The 22,729-nt window shown below is 38.9% G+C and overlaps 1 protein-coding gene across 1 annotated transcript in view; it reads right to left on the bottom strand.

Moving 5' to 3' along the window:
• The window catches only part of LOC149145505 (protein SABRE-like), a 366,058-nt gene that overhangs the window by 259,013 nt on the left and 84,316 nt on the right, over positions 1 to 22,729 (bottom strand). The window contains 5 exon segments of the mRNA XM_089452896.1: positions 7,041 to 7,304; positions 8,212 to 8,289; positions 8,470 to 8,646; positions 9,348 to 9,585; positions 15,921 to 16,186. Of these exon segments, the coding sequence (XP_089309022.1) occupies positions 7,041 to 7,304; positions 8,212 to 8,289; positions 8,470 to 8,646; positions 9,348 to 9,585; positions 15,921 to 16,186 (1,023 nt within the window).

Below are 22,729 nucleotides of genomic sequence, written 5' to 3' on the forward strand. Positions count from 1 at the left end.
GGTGCCTCAAGTCATCCCTATGACCTGCGTGCAATGCTTTTAAATTTAGCCCAAGGAGGGCTACCAGTATATGTCTTATCACCGTTGTTGATGTTCACTAGTCATACAATGTTGTCCTTGTCTCATGTCAATATGTTGTCACAAAGCACTGTGATATGAAGCATGTCATGGTCACATAGATATTGCTATATCAATGAATCAAACATTGTTGTTGTCACACACACATAGGCTCCAACCTGTAGGGTGCTCCAACACCCTGTTTTTCTCCTTCCCATGCAAAACGTTAAAATGTCATCCTCTGGCTGAAAGGGAAAAAAGGGAGAAAATCACTTTTGCTTACTCTATGTTGACCCCTTGCATGTTCAACACCTCAGGACACACTAACGCACTTGTCTGACACAAGTTTGACATGCATCCAGTTTTTGGACATGTCTCAAACACATGTTTAACACATTTCCTATTGTTGATTTCTGGTATCATCGGATGTGCTCTAAGTCTCAAAATTTGAAAGGAGGTTTAGACACGTGCATTCTCCAATACCCAGAAATCGTTTTGGGAAATTCCACCAAAAGACAGTTTTATTAAAATAATTAATTATTTGTAATGGGTGCCTAAGTCAAAACTTAGAAAATTAAAATAATTAAAGGGTATTAATCGAACTATGGGTGAAACTTCTAGAAGAAGACGGAGATCGAATCCAAATGATCCGAGTCATTGATTAGAATCTAATCTTGGTTGTTGGTTCTCAACTGGAGGATTATAAGGACGTCGATGGGCACTTGGAGAATACATTGAGTAGAGATCAGAAGATCGAATTTATGAAGTAGAGCAGATGTCCGACAGAAATTCGAAGTGATCTTTTGCAGTGAGGGACAAGGATAGTTCCCGTTGGAGATTTCTCCTGATCCGGGAATACTCAGCAGAGAAGGCAGAGAGAGATCTGGGAGAGGCAGCGTTGTGGCTAAGCTAGGCAGTGTAGGCTGGCACAGAGGTAGCACAGAGCCTTGAGGAGGTCCGAAAATTTGTTGGGGGAATCAATATCAAAAGCCGGAAGTCGGGGTGTGAGACCGGGAGGTGAAAATGAAAGTTCCTCGGCAGCAAATCAATCAGCAGATGGGGTGACATTGTCCCTAGAGGCTACGACGCAGTGACAACGTAGAGGCAACTAGGGGCAGTTCATTCAGTGGTTGGATCATCCAGGATCTCCATTTATAGTGTGAGGTGTAGCTCACTCATCTCCTTGTCAGTTAGATTCTCTGTATTGGATAGCCAACAACGCATCCAAAGATTGTATTCAGAAATTATTGCTTAATAATACAAACCCTCAACTGTTGCACCGGTTTTCCCACACTAGGTTTTCCAGGGGGACATTTGTCCAAAAATAACAGTGTCACTTGTGTGTGCTATTTGCTTCTTCCTGGGTTCTTGTTTCATATAATTTAATTAATCGAGGTTGTAGTGTATTGGTTTCAATATTTACTATAGAACATAGTAAATAATTTGCTCAGTTATTTGACAAATAGTAGAAACTTAATCAGTTACTGGAGTAGAAATTTGGATCTTCCAAATTTTCACATGGTATCAGAGCTGTAGGTGAAATAAGAGAGCAGGGTCGGAAGATCCCAGCGCTGAAGGAAGAAGGGAAGTCGAAGTGTTCCATAGGCAGCAAATCAAATCCCTAGAGGGAATGCGCAGTTCAGGCCAGGAGGGCAAGACTTTCGTGGTAAATCTCTCTCTAAGTGAGTCAACAAAGAGGTAGGATTTCCAGATCGAGATTTGTTAGCGGCAAAGGGAGCAATGTAGCAAAATCTTCAGCGAAGAGGGGTTCCTGGTGTGATGCAATTTTTTGCAAGCAGTTGCTAGGCAAAAAGACATCAGAAGAAAGAAGAGACACTTGAGGGAATTTCTTCCTCAGAGAATTCCTAGCCAGGGAATTTGAATTCTCATTTGCTTAGCAGCAGCAGGAGAGAGGAGGTCATTCGAATTTTTCGAGTGGCAGAAATAGCAGCTAATGGGTTGAGAGATCATGATCGGTTGGATGGTGCATCCAACTATGTGATCTGGAAGGCAAGGATGTCATGCCTTCTGGATGAACATTTTCTCAAGACCTATGTCGATAGTGTGGTAGTTGTGCCCGCGGATCCAGATCCGCTCAAAAAGTACAAGGGAGAGATGGCAAAGACAAAGAGAATGATCCTCGACGGAGTGAAGGATCATGTGGTCTGTCACATCGTTGGCAGAGGGACTGCCAAGGAGATGTGGGATGCATTGTCAACGTTGTATCAAGGATCTTCCGAGCAGCGGAAGATGTACTTAAAGCAGAAGATGAGGTCCACACAGATGCAAAAGGGGGAACGCATTGATCCATTCCTTGCAAAGCTTCAGGAGACCCAAGATGAGCTAGCAGCTATGGGGTCTACACCTCAGTCTTCTGAGATGGTAAGACTGGCCCTCAACTCAGTTTCAGAGGAGTGGCAAGTATTTGTCCAGAGCATCCTGGGCAGGGAGAACTTGTCGGACTGGGAAGGAATGTGGGTAGCTCTTAAGCAAGAGGAGTTGAGGAGAGACTTGGTCAAGTGTAAACTTCACTGAAGCAGCAACAGTGGGTCGAAGCCCGACGAGGAAGAGAATGCAGCCCTTAAATCCAAGGGGCAGCAGGAGCAGCGAAGGCGTAAGAAGGATGTCTTGAAGATTAAATGCTTCAAGTGTGGTGAATTCGATCACTACGCAACACAATGTCCTCTCAGAAAGAAGGGCAAAGATGAGAAGCATGATTCAAAGGCTACACCCGCGAAGATCAAGGAGGAGTTTGCCATGTAGCCCAGATACCTCCAGGAGGGAGGTGGGATGATCTAGAGTTGTAGTTCGAAAGCACTGCAGATGGGCAAGACCCTTGAGGAGCCCACCTCTCCGATCAATTCCTTGCTACGAGAGCCCAAATCAGAAGTAGCAAGATGGACCAGTGTCAATTGGTGCAGACGAGTGTCAGGGTGACAATTGCAGTGGCTAGGAGCGCCAGAGACTGAGCAGCACAAAGCAGAGTTGGCAGCAGTGCAGTTGGCACAGAGCAGAGGTCAACAACAGCACAGAGGCTTCATAGGGTCAATGTAGAGACTGGCAGCACTCAAACTCTAGCGACAAGATGCATCATACTGAACACTTGTTCAATAATTTGGGTTGATTTTCCGTTGTTGATGCAATAGCAGCAACAGTTGGGGAGGGTTGCAGTGCAAACACAATGTTGGCAGTGGCAATGCCAGCAGCAAAACAAATGCATAATTTGAGAGGGAGTTGTTGTAAAGATGCAGTGTTGGCAGTGGCAGGGCCAACAACTGTACAGATGCAGCATTTGCGCAGTAGTTGGTGGGCAACAATGACAGACATCAACAGTGCAGAGGGAGATGTTTCAGAGTCAGAGTGATGCTTCAATAGGTTGCATTACTAGAGCACATTCCTCACTAAGAGGGAGTGTTGATTTCTGGTAGCATCGGATGTGCTCTAAGTCTCAAAATTTGCAAGGAGGCTTAGACACATGCATTCTCCAATACCCAAAAATCGTTTCGGGAAAGTCCACCCAGAGACAGTTTTATTAAAATTATTAACTATTTTTAATGGGTGCCTAAGTCTAAACTCAATAAATTAAAATAATTAAAGGGTATTAATCTAACGGTGGGTGAAACTTCTAGAAGAAGACAGAGAGCGAGTCCAAATTATCTGAGCCATTGATTAGAATCTAATCTGGAACATTGGTTCTCAACTGGAGGATTATAAGAAGGACATCGATGGGCACTTGGAGAATACATCGAGTAGAGATTAGAAGATTGATGTTCTGAAGCAGAGCAGCTGTCGGAGAGAAATTCGAAGTGATCTTTTGCAGTGAGGGGCAAAGATAGTTTCAGTTGGATATTTCTCCTGATCCGGGAATACTCAGCAGAGAAGGCAAAGAAAGATCCAGGAGAGGCAGCATTATGGCTAAGCTAGCCAACATACATTAACATAAACGCAGCGCAGAGCCTTGAGGAGGTCCAAAAATTTGTTGGGGGAATCGATATCAGAAGTCGGAAGCCGGGGTGTGGGACCGAGAGGTAAAAATCGAAGTTCCTGGGCAGCAAATCAATCAACAGATGGGGTGACACTGTCCCTAGAGGCTATGACGCAATGACAGCGCAGAGGCAGCCAAGGGCAGTCCATTCAGTGGTTGGATCAGCCACGATCTCCAGTGATAGTGTGAGGTGTATCTCACTCATCTCTCTGTCAGTCAAATTTTCTGTATTGGATAGCCAGCAAGGCATCCAAAGATTGTATTTAGAAATTACTGCTTAATAATATAAACCCTCAACTGTTGCACCGGTTTTCCCACATTGGGTTTTTCCAGAGACATTCGTCCAAAAATAATGTTGTCACTTGTGTGTGCTATTTATTTCTTGATGAGTTCTTGTTTCATATAATTTAATTAGTGGAGTTTGCAGTGTATTGGTTTCAATATTTACCATAGAACACAGTAAATAATTTACTCAGCGATTTGACAAATAGTAGAAACTTAATCAGTTGTTGTAGTACAAATTTGGGTCTTCCAAATTTTCACACCTACCTTGACATGTCCAACATGTGGAACACAGACACAGAGGCCCTGGGGCAGGGGTTATGTTTCTTACATTTAAATATCACAAGACATATGATCATTATGATGAGGATTGTCTCAAACAAAAAGCCCACAAGCTATTTGATCACAAAGCAACTACCAAATAAAGGAGATGTGGTATTGTAATCCTAATAGTCAATTGGTGCTCATAACTAGAAATCTATCTACAATGTCCACTTTCAACGTGATTAGAAGATTAAACATTAATTGGCGCACTTGATCATAGAAAATGGCAGTGAAAAAAAAATTATTCAGAACCTCATCAAGTCTCTCAATTTTTCTACAAAAGCAAATCTGTCTTATCATCTGCTATGAATATAATTCATATATAAATAATAAATATAATAATAATAATTAATAATTAATTAACTAATGGTTAGTCAGTTAGTAATGAAGAGTCGTGCCTTGTCAAGTCCTACTAGCACAACCGGTTGAGGATGGGCCTCGTCAACAAGGCGACCCAAGATCAAACCTCATGGGGGGTGGTTGTGCCCTGTGCTAGGGGGAGGAAACATGCTAAAAAATCTAGTCAGTTAAAGGGCTAGTGTGGCCCAGGTCGGGTGCGATCCCCAGATGACTTTGATAGCTTAGATGCCCCTGGGTCGCGGCTCCTCAAGCCACAAGTCAAGCTTGGAGGATCACAGACAACTTGACAAACAAACAAAAATGAAGTGGTATGTCTTAGAGACATGACCATTCATGAAAAGGCACCTGCCTAGGGTATATAAGCAGGGCTTGATTCTCATTTGTAATCATCTCATATCAATTATACAATAATCAATATACAGTTACATGTCTTACAATGGACATTTACATCTTTAAAGTATTTTAAAAATTTCCGCTGCATATACGGCTTTCGGTCGTTACATCATCTCCAATGCTCGATCTATTTTTGTGAATCCTAAGAGTTGTGTCAATTTTATAGTTTATTCTTGGGCCTTCAATGATATTGTTGAATGCGATCTTATCCCCATAAATTGTTGACTCATTGATACATATTATATATGCTCACAATATCAATATGAAGTTATGAACAATTATCATAAAACCAACAAGATGCACAAAGACAATTAGGTGTACAAACTTACATCCCTTAGAAAGGTCACAGGTTCCTGACCCATTTTCTTCTTCGTTGCTGTTTGAAATTCCTCCGAGATTTAGGCCTCTTGCTCTATGTGTTATTAAGGAGGGTGAACATATGGTTGTTTTATGTTCACCATTACAAGACTCTTTTGCATGATGGAGTTCCACCCCTAGTCCAAGCAGTTCACATTATTTTTTCACCTCTTGGAAGATGCATTACTCCATACAAATACCACAATTACAGAAAATAAGTAACCTATTGCATACTTGGTTGGAGAAGGAGCTGACCCTTTTAGCAACTTCTGCATCGTAAGATGGAATCAAAACAATTTCATATAAGTGAGAAGGAAATGATGAGCAATAAAATACATTGTTTTTTTAGGCAGCTTTTTCGCAGAGATAATTTTAGAACTCCTCATGTGGGACAACTTATCTACGATAGAATATTTTATTGTAGGATAGCTTTAGAAAAGGTTAAATATTTATCATTCCTCTCAGTCACCAGTTTGTCATTATCTCAATATAAGTACTAAATATAAAATATGTATTGAGTCTTGACACAAAGATGATGAATTAAATAGAGTTACCTTTGTGAATCTCTCACCTGTACTATGTACACATATCAATATCAGAGAACAATAGCACCATATGTATTCAAGCCAGGGTCTCCTGTAATACTACAATGCAGGTCAAAATAATAAAGCATAGCTCAAGGAGAAGGCTCCCCCACCCTCATGGAGTCTCGGCTCTTGCTAAGTCATAAATTCCTGGTATATCTAGCTTATGGGTAGGATATACTCTTGGTATTATAGTGGCAATCATTAAGTTTGATCTTTGGGCCTCACCCAGATTACTCCAACGAGTTACTGATTCACCATGGTAAAATTAAAAATAAAGCATAGCATGCTAGCATATTGCACATTGACGCACCAGAAACTCGAAATGTAGTAATGTGCAGATTCCAGACTGAAAATCATCAAGTCGACAAAAATACTTGAAAGGCTCTATACGGATAAGCTCAGACAATGTATGAAATTGCGAACCTTATAAGCTAAAAAGTTCATGGGCAAGAAACCCACATTGCTCAGGAAATAACCACTATTCAAACATCTTAGACTTTGAACAAAAAAGACTAGTTAACAAAGTCACAAGAGCATCAGTGATGTAACAGATATCTGAGTAACTTTTGGATGTTGCAGGCTTATAGACAACCTCTGACTGATACATGTCCACATCAAATGTTACTCCAAATGACTCCCACTTTCACCCACACTTTACAAATCTAACAAATGACATAGAAATGAAGAGCACTCACATGATAAACTGGGAGATCATTGAGGTTGTACAATACAACTGTAGTTTCAGGTGCTGAGACCGTGCATTCCCACATGATGGCTTTGTAATCAGCACCATGCGGCTTGGTCACATGTCGCTTGTCCCCGGACTGGATACCAGAACCCTTATTTTTCAGCTTGTGAGAAAAGTAAAGGTCCATAAATGGCTTCAGCCGCTTTGTGAGCAGATTGCATTGTGTGCCGCCCAGTTTGATGTCAACCTCGGCTCGAACTGGCATTGTTAACTGCCAAATACAATAGTTTTATTCAGCTGAAAAAGCCCTTGTTTCTGCATATATATGAAAACATTTCCTAGCAAGAACAAAATCCCTAAAACTCTGATAGAAGAGACAGATAGAAGTGGACAAGCAATAAAATTCACTCTCCTCATAAGTTTTGTTCTTGTTTCCTTGTAATTATTCCATGAAGCACACTCCACTGTACCAATGACTGCAGGTCGTCCGCATTAAAAGAAGATCAATCTAGAGAAATTATTCCTAACAAATCTTCATAATGTAGGATACAAAGCAGAGTCAGGGGAAGAATATGAAGCAGAGCGCGAGGGAACGATACAGCAAAAGATATCCCAGTTTATTTTTATGAAATAAAAAAATGGAGTAAAACAGTAACATACAAAAAAGTAGAATGTCAAATGCTGGCAAAAACATCATAAAAAGGAATATTACCTACAAAAATGATGATAGTAACAATTTCAATAAATTATGTTGATAGACAAATTCAATGCAGGCTCCAAAGGAAACCCCGTGATAGTGATAAGATAATGCCTCTGTTCAAAAACCTGAATTCTCTAGACATGCTCAAGTTTTAAAAGATATTTTGAGTAGAGGTTCTCATGATGCCAGCATGGCTATAATATTTGGCATACAGTATTGTTGGATTACTAAATGCATGTCTTTATGAACTGTCCTTTATAAGATCAATGTATGTAAAAAGTTCATCTATTTCAGGAAAGTATTACATAAATTACTTGTAGGCACCTACAAGGTTGACGTCATTTTCACACGGAAATGGAGTCTAATGTCTAGGACCTGGGTGGTTATTAACTTGTGTTGGCTCAAAAAAACTATATTCCAATCTGTCTAGGACCGCTGTTGACATGCACATCGTCTAATAACAGACAACAAAATTTACCTCCATCGGAATGTGAAAAGATGCTGCTACCGCAACCTTCAGTATCTCCAAAATAGATGTTCTTCCCTCTTTTAGGCACTGTGAACCAATCCCAAAATATATCCAACATTAATATATACAAAAACAAAACCAAACAAGGATGTACTTAATCATTTATGCATTACCACTACAAAAGGTAATCTATTTGGTAAAGTAAAAAATGATATCGCCTTTGGACATTCTCGTCTAAAGTGAGAAGAGAGGAATCCAGAGACCAACATGAATTTCACTGAAGTCTATTTGAATGTCAAACTGTGAACTACTGTCTCCCATATCATCAGAAATATGTGGTTTGATACTGCTTTGCAGCTGAATACCCATTATCTCATTCTCAATTCTCAGTCTTTGGCCCTTGTAGAAGTACTTCACACTGAGCTTTGGCAAAGTGAAGCTAACCTTCCAGCAGAAAATGCATAAATTGTTAATAATCATCCAGAATGACACTGCACAAGCAGGAAGACAAATATCTAATGATAGCTAGGGATCAAAAATAGTAGAGTTTATAGAAAGTAAAAAAGAGAACAATACATCAATGAGCAATATTCTTTCCAGAACAAAAACGTACCAATTAGCAGGCACACTAACCAAAATGATATCAATATGTTCTGTACCGAAGTGATTAATATTTGATATTAATCACGTTGCTGAATGCATTTTTAAGGCTTAATTTTGTTCTATTAATTTCACAAAGAAACCTTGAAATTACTAGATATATTTACCGTTTAGTTATCCCAACATGCATAGTTTATACCACACAGTATTTGTAACTGAACCTAGAAGTACAATAAAATACAACATTCTAGATCATCCACATCATGTGCAATTCAACCTAGAAAGAAGATAGAATAGAACATTGAACCTTGTAACTCATGGATATGTAGTAATAACCAAAAGACAAAGCCAGTGTCTTTTGCAAGGTACTCATTTTCTGTTGGTTTTAAACTTTTAATAAGCCTACATGAAAACAACAGCAATTGGATCTAGAAGTGCAAGTCAAACTGAACAGAGGAAAGCATTATAACAAGCCTACTTATATTATTAAAATGACCACAGGAAGACATCCATGAACAGGAAAGAATTATAACAAGGCTACTTACATTTTCTGGAAATGACAGCATATATTTTTTGGCAGATGACATGGGAAAGCTTTCTTTTGCTTTTGATATTTCCATGGATTCATATTTCTTTGTGGCTCTGGGATCAACAACTTTGTCTAGATTGGCATCTTCTGCATGTTCTTTTGCAAGCGTTTTGGTTGCAAATATATCCTCATTTAGATTCACCAACACTTCGCCACATGTTCCTTCAATGCGCTTGATGGTTACTCCCATTTCCCTGGAACCAAACATCAACACCATTGAAAAGTTCAAAGCCAAATATTATAAATCAAAAATCAGCTTTGTAAGATTGAGACAAAATACGTTTTATTATACACAAAAAAGAAGATAATAAATCAAGGAACCCACAACAAATCACTGGTCAATCATCTTTCATAAATCTCCTAGAATTCTCATTATTAAATTGTAAGTGAGGACGCACACAGAAAAACCATCAATTATTCGTAGTTTAAAACATGTCATCATGAGCAGTATGTTTCTCTCTCTTGCTATAAATATTTCATAAAAAATCCTCTGATCAAGAAGAATGAATAGTACTGATAAACAATAAGTCTAATTTATCTAGTGACAGAGAAATCCCTACTACCACTAAATTACAGCGCTCCAAACATCAAGAACCCCTAAATTCATAAGAGTAAATTATAATGAAATGACAGTGGAATATCTGACATTTATAGTCAAGAGTGTCAGGCGACTTGTATATAGCTTGAGAAAAGGAAAAGCTTTCAACAATAAAGTAGAATTCCTTGCCTTAATATGGGCCTCAAAATGTCCCTTAACAAACAAGACTTGGTTCTGTTACAACAAAATCTAGCACCCACAAAAGTGTAAAGTCCAAGCACCAAGGTGATAGCTTTGTGTAACTTAGGAAGGCTGCCCACTGTCACCCCAACAGGTCTTCCCCACACTTTAGGTTTGCCACTTTTCCAACACAAGGGGCTTCCCTAAGGTAAGATTGTTAAGGCTAAGAAGTGGAGACTAAAGGTGAAGTTTTTAAAGTAAGCCTTAACAAAACAAGTGTTGTAATAAATAGAAGGAAATGCAAATGGGGAAAAGAAGTATAGAAACGAGAGCAATGGAAGAAAGATGCAAAGAAATGAAATGAAAATGAATGGAGCCATAGACTATCAATCTATTGGGCTAATAGAGTCATGAAATATTGCATGCAAAGAACTACTTTGATGGATTCACAACTACTTCATGGAAGGCATTATAATGGAAGGACTAATTTGACACGTTCATCCATAATAGATGAACGAACTAATGTTGATACATTCATCATTTCGTTATTTACTCAAGCTGAATAAAACTAGGTTTGATACAATTCACCAGAAGTGTTTGCTGAAAAATAGGTGTGGAAACTGATCCTGGAGGGCTAGAGGTGTCACTCATCAAACAAATATTAAGGTGCTGTTATACTTGGTCGAATTATGATTCCAATTCAACAGTAAGTTTGACTATTAAGATTCCAGTTGACTTCACATTAGCATGATAACAGGAGGTTTCTACAACAAATAGAGAGCCTAAAATGAACCTTACAACAAAATAGATCCAATACCTCACTTCTTCATTAGGTCTTCAAGATTGATATACAGTGGCACGCAATATCAACCTTCAACTCCAAGCTCCTATTCTCCTATCACTACTCAATCTCTCATACTCCAATTCACCAAAATCCCCAATTAGAAATGAATGGAGAGAAAGCTCCTTAACAAAGGCAGCTCCATCTGTCTTACAATAAACAAGTGATTGTTTTCCTAGATCCATTAGTTCTCTAAGGAATAAAAATATCCTCTTCAACAACATCCTTACTAAAAGTAGCAACAAATGGTTGAGATCCACTTTCTTCTCTAAGAATAAACAATGAATATACTTGGAGCTAGCTAGATAACCAGTATATCGAAGGAAACCAATATTTAATGCTCTCACATATAACCAACTCATGTGACAAGTCAAACAATAATAAAATAATGAGTGGTTAATTATACCTTGTAACATTTCCAACAATATCAGCTCAAGAAAGATCAGATAGCTCCGAAGGTGGTTGACCATGTCAAGATGCAATAAATAGATCCTCTCTCTCATGAAGTTGCTCCATAATGCATCTCGAATAATGTGCAACAGATCTCTTGTCAAATTTCTAATACTAGACATATTTATTTTCTCACGGCAATTTAATTTATCCCCAAACTATTATTTATTTACCCAAATAATAACTGAATCATCGAGGCTTCTCTTAAAAGGAAGGAGTGGACTATGACGACATATTTGCACCGGTTGCACGATATACCACTATTTGTTCGATTATAGCTCTTGCTGCCTCTCAAGGATGGAGCCTACACCAAATGGATGTCAAAATTGCTTTCTTGCATGGCTCGCTTACGGAAGCAAGCCCTATGGCTTGGTATGAGAGGATTGATACTATCTTATGAAGTTGGGTTTTACAAGGAGTGAAGTTGATCCCAACCTATACTTCAAGGTTAAAAAGGACAGGCCTCTCACTTTGGTCCTTTATGTGGATAATCTTTTTCTGATAGGTGCAGACCCTCTCATTTATCAATGCAAGAGGGAGTTGGTTGGCTTCCGAATTTGAGATGAAAGACCTTGGTTTGATGCACTACTTCCTAGGCTTGGAGGTCTCGCAAAATCCAGACAAGATTTTCCTTTCTCAAGGAAAATACATTGTGAAGCTACTCGAGAGATGTGGGATGGTGGAATGCAAGTATGTGTCTACTCTGATGGAACTCAACTTCAAGAAGCTATGTGGAAGTGTTGTTGGGCCCGAATTGGCAAATCCTTCCGAGTATCGACAACTTGTGGGGGCCCTGATGTTCTTGGTAAACTCTCGTCCAGACATATGCTTCGTCGTGAATACATTGAGTCAATTTATGGTCGAGCCTCATCACATACATTGGGTTGCTACCAATAATCTTTTGAGATATCTTTGTGGCACAATCAACTATGGTTTGAGATACATTGTCGAGAATCTGAGGCTACATGGATATACTGATGTTAACTGGGTTGGTAGTGTCGTGGATCATAAGAGCACATCTAGATGTTGCTTCTCATTGGGTCTGCTTCAATATATTATCAACAGAAAACAGAAATCGGTTGCTTAAAGCATCGTCGAGGCCGAATACATTGTTGCTAGTATGGCCTATTATGAAGTTGTTTGGTTGAGGAAGCTCTTCAGTGAGCTATTTGAGCACGTACTGGACAGCATCGTGATCTTCTGCGACAACCAAAGTGGGATTCGCCTTTTAGAGAATCTCATGTTCCACAACTGCTCCAAGCACATTGATATCAGATACCACTTTATCCAGGATATGGTACAAGAGCAATAAGGCTCCAACACATCAGGACGGATGAGCAGGTTGCAGACATTCTCACGAAGCCCTTAGGTAAGGTCAAATTCTTAGCCTTCCATGAGAGACTTGGAGTCGTGGAAAGACCCTCCTATGAGGGGTCCCCGGATGAGTTGGACACTGAGCTCTAGGAGATCCTGGGGTCTTGGGGTACTTCTTGGAGCTATGAGTGGCCATAGGGTGAGTGGTTCACCTTCCCCTAGTGGTGAGTGGTTCACCTTCCCTTGTGATACCCCATGATGGTTGAAATGTGTGTAGGGTGAGTGGTTCACATTCCCTACGATTGCAGACACATGTATGTAGGGTGAGTGGTTCACCTTCCCCTACGATTGACATATGCATAGGATGAGTAGTTCACCTTCTCCTATGACTAATTCCCCAACATACATCCTAACCATGGAGTCTGGGACTCTTGGGAAGTACCTCTCATCTAGCCAATCAGTTGGCAAACGTGGATAGGGACCATAGCATTACCGATTGACGCATCGTGTACAGTCGTACTCCCTATGTCTAGGATGCATGGTGTTCAACAACTTGATCTGAGATCATTTGAGGTTCTACCTCTGCACTGAATTGTGTTAGTGGGATGGTAAGGTCTTGTGACTCACTCTCGATCAATTCTTCTTTATTATTACTTCATGGTTCAACAAAACAGAGCAGAGATGACAGAAATGGTACATGATGACAGGATGGCATGACGACAACAAATGGATTGACAGGTGGAATTCTCCTTAGTTGAGAGGGAGTGTTAAAATTGGCAACTAAGGCCAAATTCCACCTTGGGACAACTCATTTGATGGAGATGATGATTGCATTGGATTCCTCTTTTCGAGAGGTCCAAGATTGATATAAAGATCATCTCATTCGAACAAGCAGAAGTGTGATTTTTTATTTATTCCTCACATGTGCAAATTGTTCAGGTCGGCTTCATCATTATGTAGGCTCAAGAAGCCCAATGGATGTGTCTCTTCACCCACAATGAAGTGTATAAATAGGAGAGACCTCTCACCTCATTTGGATATCCATCACTCACACATTCTGCTCTCTCTTCATCAGATTGGTTTGTACAGCTCTTGGGAAGCCTCTTTCTCTCTCACACATGCAGCTAGGAGGACAGATTTTCTGGGCAGAATTACAGGCCGAATTTCAGACTTCAGGAACAGGTTTGACCAGCGTTGACCAAGGTGCATTTGACTGAGTTTGACTTCGGTTTTTGGGTCAAATATTCGATTTTCTCAGGCCACATTGCTGGGCACAAAAATTGAGGAATTCTGGGCTGGTTGACCTGCGTTGACTTTAGGTTTGACTGCTGTTTGACTGCAGAAAATTACAGCAGTATTCTCTCTCCTTTGACCGAGTTTGACTGAGCTGTTTTGGGCTGAATTTATCCTCCTGATCAGGCCGAGTTTGACCAAGGAAGACCGAGCTGCTTCAAGGAAGAAATGCTGCTGTTTGACCAGCATTGACTTTCTGATTAGGGCCGAAGTTTGACTGCAGAATTTTGACAGGGCTGATTTGACTTTGAATTGGGCTTATCAATTTGACTTTTGTACTCTCTCTCTCTCTGCTGAACTATTGAATAATAATAAGAAGATTTGATCAAAGGGTTTTTCCTTGGCATCCGCCAAATCCGGTGTTCTCTTGTCTTGGCTTGTCTTCTGCATTTGTTTTATGTTCTATCTGCATTTACTGTCAATGTGATTAATAGTTGATGTGATTGCTACTGCAAATAATTGGAAATTGTTATTGGGCTGCTAAAAGAATATTGAAGTAAATTGTGCTAAGCATAAAACATACCATTGTTATCTAAAATTAACAGATTGCTAATGTAAATTTTATTAAGCTACAACAAAATATAAAATGCATTTTTCAAAACAAATCAATCACAAGATCTGTAAACTAAGAGGGCTATTTAAGTGGATTAAAAACATCCATGCCCAAAGGGGTTGGATCCAATGGTGAGGAGTGAGGAGTTTTTCTACATTGGGCAAGCCTAAATACATAAGAGCTTTCCCTAGAGCCCTAGGGTAGCCTTAACATAGTGGTTGAACAGATGGTTGCACCCAATAAAGATTTATTAAATGATCTTGTAGCTCATGCATTCATAAGTGGATCAAAGTGCACCCCACTGTTTTCTCCTTATTAAAAGCTATGTTTAGTTGTGGTCTAGCAGCAACTTGGAGCAGTTTGCTATCAAGATGACCCAAGTTCAAATCTTGGCATGCTAGCTTGCATCCGGATGTGGTTTGCATCTAGGCCACATTTGTTGTGCACATGCTCTAATTGATGTAGCCAGAATTTGGACCTTCTTAGGCTTGTGCCAATCATTGTTGTTGCTTCTTTGTAGCCCAAAGGCCTGTAATATGTAATCTGTGCTGTTTTAGTACCAGCAACGTCATCCTCGCAACTAAAAATGGCCAACAGAATGGGGGCAAGATGTTCCAGGTAATAAGTCCATTGGGTTGTCTCCATTTTTAAAAAAAAGTAAAGACATCTGTAGTCAAGAAACAACATGCCATAAAACATGAAATACAAATGAAACAAATAAACTCATTTTCACAAGCATTTAGTACAAGCTTGTGTATTTCTAAACACAGCGAAAAAAATATAGAAAGTACAAAAATGCTAGATATAAGTAAAGACTGTAGAAAAGAAACCATGTAGCAACAACGGATTCTGAAAGAGTAGTTATATTTATATAGGTACCATTAAGCCATGGTATGCCTTTACCAATAAAAAAGATGAAATATGAGAGACATTTAAGTGCACATTCTTTAATATTTTATTCTTAGTAAATATATTTATCCCCTTAAAGGCTTAGTATAAACAACTATTTAAACTTTTATCACATAATGTCCATCACCAACAGTTAATTGCCTTGTATATCGTAACTGCCAACAAAATATGACACCTTGTTGTAATCAATAAACAGGTTTTTTTAGGTATATTAACTTCATGGTGAACTGTATTCGAAGTTGTTCAGTCCAGGCTTCAGATCATGCTAGCCTGACTAAATCATCGGGACAGAGCACCCAAAAACATCCAGCTTCAAAAAAAATTGCTAAATACAGAGACAGAAAATTGACTTCAGAAAGAAATTTTGCTGTGAGTGCCCACTAGATGATCTGCACCACTACCAAATGATCATAAAATACAAAATAAAAGATGCACTAGTATAAAAGATTACCTGGCATATCCAAATTGACAAACAATCAAAAGCTCTTCAAAATAAACTGGAGCACAATTATTGTCCGTGTTAGCTGAAAATGTTCGGCCAACAGAAAAAATGCTTTCTTTAAAACTATAACTGCTATCATGGTCATATGTTCGGTGCTCCCCTAGAAAAATATTGCATGGTAAGAGATGCAATTTAACTCCCAAAGATGACAATGAAGTTCCATCTTTGAAAATATCCAGCTTCAACTCCTTCACTTCAAATGATGATTTAGGTATCTGTCCAATAAAACAAAAAGTTATTATTGTCTAAAAACATATTCATACATGGAAATAAAGAAATTGAGTCAGTGAGGAAACTGCTCGAATTCATAATAGATATACTGTCAGTGAATGAATAGAGTATCACTTGTGCAGGAGAGTATACGAATCCATTAAATCATGGAGCATATAAAGCACCTAAATGATTAATGTGGAGAGTTAAGATTGTAGGAACAGGACAAGAAAGCCACATGGAAATGTAGCGAGCATAAGATAGGAAGGAAAACTAATGTGAAAGAAGCATCACAGTTACACATAATAATTTCACCAATGTTGCACAAAATTGTAAGACCAAACATAACCATGCAGAAGAGAAGTGAAAAAGGAAGAACATGCAAGGATAGTAATCAACACTATTCAAACAATAATATGCACATATTTGTAAGTACCAACAAGGATACAACTTATGTACAAATGTGTTAAAGTGATCCCTCGGAAGTCTACAATGGTGACACAGCCTATAAATCAGTAACAGAAAAAATGCCTGGACACATACAATATCCACTAGTGCATTTCTAGAATGGAAAGAATCTAGGAACCTGCATATTTTCTTATTGTGAGAATTTTGTTCCTTAGCTTCCATGAAAATTAAAATCCACTACCATTCATCATAAAACAACATGAAAAAAGGCAAGTCAAATGAAACAAAATATTTATTAACATCCACGAGTAACCTACTAACCAATAGAAGATTAATGGGCATCTAAAAGTGCTGTATAGATGACACAAGATAAAATAATATAATTTATTAATTTCCAACGAATCACCACGATAAGTAGGTCAATGGGTCTGAAAAGTACATCCAATGTCAATACATGGTGGCAGCGTAAAAGTAGCTCCTAAAACAACGCTAACAAGAGAGATAGAACCTATGAAGCTAGCTAAAAGCAAATGTAGAAGGTACATGAAAATGAAGAATAGCATAAATGTTGAAACCAAATGACTATGTAGTCTGTACAAAAGGGAGAAATGTCTACTAGTGCTAAAAGCCGAAGCAAATGAGGAAGCTGAGAAGCAGGCTCCTCATCGAAATCATCAACCAATGCAAAGGTGCTGATGCACTATTAGATGATGTCATCTAATGTCAAGGTCTACTTGTGCTAGTAGTCGAAGCCAAGAGAGGAGGCCAAGAAGCAGGCTATTCATCAAAGTTATTAATCACCATGTTGGTATTGATACACTTAGATGATGTCATCTAGAGAGTAATCAGGGCCTGCCCAACTGATCCTCAAAGGAATAAAAGGGTGAGGAAGTCCATCTCTCCTAAGATGGAAGGTCATGGGGAAGAAACTTTTCACAGAAACAAGTTGAAACAAGTTAACTTGGCATCCTGATATCAGGCCAACTGATCCTCACAGGAATAAAAGGCTGAGGAAGTCCATCTCTCCTAAGATGGAAGGTCATGGGGAAGAAATTTTTGATGGAAACAAGTTGAAAAAAGTTAACTTGGCATCCCGATATCTAGGAACACAAACTCAATTTTGTTTCAATTGAAGCGAGTATATCAAGAGTCAAATTTGATGATTCCTATGATTCAGGTAACAATAGGATCTAATAGTTGAACTTATTTTTGATATATCTAGAACAAAAGCCAACTCTTCAACATTCACCATAGTAAGCTTTGAAGACAAAGCCTTTTGAAGAGGAAGGCAATGTTATGAATATAATTTATATTAAAAATAATAAAAATTGTAAACAATAATAAACATAAATAATAATTAATTAAGTAGTAATTATTTAATGAAGAGGTATGTCCTTAAGGACATGACCGTTGGTGAAGAAGTATCTGCCTAGGGTATATAAGCAGACCTCGCCCTCATTGTAATCATCTCATCAATTCTTTTATATAATATTCAATATACAATTACTTGTCCTACAATGGATGTCTTTGTCTTCGAAGTATTCTGAAGATTATTGCTGCGTATACGAACTTTGTTCATTACATTGGTATCAGAGCATTCCTATGAGTAGACGAACTTTGTTCATTACACATAGTTTTAAAACCCAAATTCAGAGTTCCACTCAACAACCTATCAACTCTAGTTTCAACTCAAACTAAGATTAACTCTAATTCAATGACCCAGTGTTCAAAATATTATATGAAAGAAAAAAAATAATGGAAAAAAATAATTTTAAGATTCCAAACCATTAGATACAAAATACCCAAAGTTTTCTCATCATATATAGGGTGAATATATCAAAATGACATTGAGTGCAATGCATATCAGCAACAAAATACATAATCAATGAGGCTCTAAATGGCCTCTAGAGTCCAAAAGTCATGCTACAAGCTATCGGCCTAAGACAAATCACTGATCACTCATCAAACTCATCATTGTTGCTAGAAATGGGATCATTAGCAAGAGCTACAAAAGCATCATCTGGCTCATAGTCTTCAAACTACTCAGACAACTCAACCATATATATGGTAGAAAAATATTAACCTACCTAACCAATGATTTTGGTTTTAGTGAAAGGTATTGTTACCGCAAAATCTAGCAGGCCTAGTGCAATACTCACTAGGCAACCTAGGTCTTATGGCAACAAAGAGATCAGCCACTACTGTAACATAAATGCCCTATCTCTTGTTACTTAGTGGTGGATGTTATTCCCACAAGGGAGGCTTCTCAAGCAAGCCTTACAAGTTAGATAACTAGGTTTCCAACCCAAATGGCTAAGGGACTCACAGATAAAATCACCTAAATAGATATCCAACAAAGAAGGGTTAGGAGATGATAATAGTTTAAAGGTTATGGGAGAAGGCACCAAAAAAAACTTGAAGGCTAAGATAAGAGTTACAAGTGTTCAAGTACACTTTCCACCAACCCCAATAGACTATAAGAGGGTTGTTATAAACTAGGGTTTATGGTATGCAAATTTACAGCATGCAATAGCATATAACAACAAAGAAATAGCCTCTAAGTGATAGATTCAACAAACAATCAAAGGCTAAAGGGATAAAGAAGCTTTTAGGTTTTTAATAGTTTTAAATGCATAAAACAACTATAAATATCTAGAAGACAACCCATATTTTTGAGGTGAAAAAAATGCAATTAATGCTAGATTTTGCCTTTTGAATTTATTAAATGCAATTTCTACCAATAGGACAATAACATATAAATGCAAAATTACCATTAAATGCAAATTAAAACCAAACCCTAATCCTAGTTAACAAGAAATAAGGAAAAGATATAAGTTTACAAGGTGATCCCATAGCTAGAATAGTGCCTCTATCCAATTGGGTTATGGAGTCAAAGAGGGTGAGGTCCTTGACACGACTTGGATGAAGAGGCTGGAAGCCAAATATTTTTTCTTAGAAACCCTAACAAATTATTGTAGTAGGAGAAGGTCAAAGGATGATGCAACAAGTTCCTTTTCGATTCTTGAAAAATAAATTTTGAATAACATATAGAAACAAAATTTCAATGAAAGATTTTGCACTTTTTAAAATGGCACGATAGAAAACATATTTCAAAAAATTGCACGCAAATGGAAGAAAAATGACAATAAAATTACACCATTCAATCAAGAATAACTTCATCAATTCAAAGATAGCCTCTTCATGCAAAAATATCCCTCCCAAGGCAATTCGCACCATTATTCATCCATAGCGACGAAGAAAAATAAAGACAAGGGAACTAGTGTGCACTCACTCAAGAGAAAGGAGAGGAGTGTGTGTGATGATGAATGAGTGAAAGTGACTTCCCTCTATTTATATGAGGGCATCCAAGTCATTTTTTCACAAATCTACAACAAAAATCCCTACAAGTTTGCTTGTAGAGTTTAACTCGGCCCAAAGGACACAAGCCAACCTTGAGATAGCTTTACAAAATGATAAAACATAAGAAATACATTGTAAATCCTCCACACATGTGGAACAAGAGGTTCTCCAACATGACATCATCCTCTACAAATGGACACCTCCATCACAACAAAGTGGGTCCAAGAGTGCTCCTCACTCCAAGGGACATCACCAAAGTGCATGGGTACATCTCCAAGTAACATCTCCTCCACCATGATGTCATCATCAAGAAGGCTCATGTCACCCTTCCAAGGAATGCAGAGGGTGACATTGCACCCTAGGAGCAAGCGTTGGCATCAAGGCATGGTGTGCTAGCCCTCCCAAACCATCTCAGTGGTCTCCATCATCATCTATGCTCTAGAACAAGGAAACATCTATCAAATAGGGTCAAGGCCAACCTCTAGGCGTCTTGGGTCCATCTAGGCACATCATCAATAAAGTTGATTCCTTGGCTTCTTGGATCAACATTTTAGCATTTGGTGGTGTAGCAAGGGGCATACAACCATGTGGAGGCTCCTCAAAGCCCAATGCTCATCTCAAGAGGGCAACGTTGGGGCTGCAAAGTCATATGTGCTCTCAAAAATAGGCTAGATATCCTTTATGTTGTGTTGGAGAGGTGTCAAGTCATCCCCAAGGGATCTCTACACCATATATGATGAACCTTGCCTTCAAATGACTTTCTAGCTCAAAATTAGTAAGCACGTTACCATGCTTATGTTAGGAATGATTATATAATAAGCCATATTAGGTGCTTCCAGCCCCTATGGGGAATGACATTTCATGGGTAGACCCATCAATTCGTAAGCGCGCTTGAGCCAGAGGAGTTTGGGATGGGTGACCTCCTGGGAAGTCCTGGTTACCGGGTGCAAGCCCGGAAGTGATGATTGATGCTATGTGATTCGTTCTCACATTTCACTAGTTTCAATCCCACTTCTTCCCCCTGTGAGCATCACCGATGCAATGAGTGCTAAGTGAACTATTCAAAAATCATGAGAAATTAGTCAGTTACGACTACCTCTCATGGAAATGGTCATACGTTTGAATGACTTACTTAACGCAGTTGAATCCCAATGATATCTAATATAATGCACTGCGTAAATCCCATACTTAAATTCAAAAAGAGTCAAGGGATCTTACTTGAATGGTTCATGAGGCACAATACTTGCTAAGGTTTTGCAAATGGGGTAGCAAGCTAAGTGGGCTTGATTGTGGGGAAAACTCCACAGTTAAGCGCGCTTGAGCCAGAGGAGTTCTGGGATGGGTGACCTCCTGGGAAGTCCTGGTTACCGGGTGCAAGCCCCGGAAGTGATGATTGATGCTATGTGATTCGTTCTCCACATTTCACTAGTTTCAATCCCACTTCTTCACCCCTGTGAGCATCACCCGATGCAATGAGTGCTAAGTGAACTATTCAAAAATCATGAGAAATTAGTCAGTTACGACTACCTCTCATGGAAATGGTCATACGTTTGAATGACTTACTTAACGCAGTTGAATCCCAAAAATGATATCTAATATAATGCACTGCGTAAATCCCCCATACTTAAATTCAAAAAGAGTCAAGGGATCTCTACTTGAATGGTTCATGAGGCACAATACTTGCTAAGGTTTTGCAAATGGGGTAGCAGCTAAGTGGGCTTGATTGTGGGGAAAACTCCACAGTTAAGCGCGCTTGAGCCAGAGGAGTTCTGGGATGGGTGACCTCCTGGGAAGTCCTGGTTACCGGGTGCAAGCCCCGGAAGTGATGATTGATGCTATGTGATTCGTTCTCCACATTTCACTAGTTTCAATCCCACTTCTTCACCCCTGTGAGCATCACCCGATGCAATGAGTGCTAAGTGAACTATTCAAAAATCATGAGAAATTAGTCAGTTACGACTACCTCTCATGGAAATGGTCATACGTTTGAATGACTTACTTAACGCAGTTGAATCCCAAAAATGATATCTAGTAGATGCATGTGTGAAAAGTGGTCATGGAATGGGAATGACTTCAAAGAAGATTGTCGTCGTTCAGTTGAAGGAGGTCCAACATCTCTAAGTATAATGATGAGAAGAGGGAGTAATCATGGAGGCATGAGTTACCCCTTTCCTCGCCTACTTTTTACACCCCTCTAGTGCACCTTTTACTTTAATGATTCATCTGTCTTTCTTACATATCTAAGGTGAGCTAGCTTGCTTTTCCAATACCCCTTAAAGATGTAGCAGTTTATCACTCATTGGGGTTGGGACATCCATAAATTCCTTTGTTTATATAGAGCATGAAATGCTTAGGAACTAGGTGATGGCTAATGAGGGGGTAGAGGTCATACTAGGATTTTGCCCATGTGCTTATTATGTCCCAACCATCTTTTTCATTTTTCTTTTTCTTTACTTGTGGCTTCATGTGTTTTTATCTTTTTTTAGTTGCATCAACATCTTAGGTCAAATTTTTGAGCATGACTTAGAGATGAGAATATAGGGTGTCAATCCCAATGACCAATGACAATCAACCCTAAGAATGAAGGTGGATAATAAGGGAAACATGGAAGGTGGAAAGTATAAATTACCTTGGGCATGCTATATCAATTAGTTCCTCCTATTAGTGCCCCTCCTAAAGGAAGGACCTTGGGAGAGGTCACTCTAGAATAGGGGCAAAGGATAATCTCTCGATGAAGCATGGGAACAAGGGTACAATAAGAACGGTTGATCATCCAGTTA

Source organism: Pinus tabuliformis, chromosome X, assembly GCF_031772625.1.
Source record: "Pinus tabuliformis cultivar Carrire ecotype Pingquan chromosome X, CPIR1, whole genome shotgun sequence".
Classification (NCBI taxonomy): Eukaryota; Viridiplantae; Streptophyta; class Pinopsida; order Pinales; family Pinaceae; genus Pinus; species Pinus tabuliformis.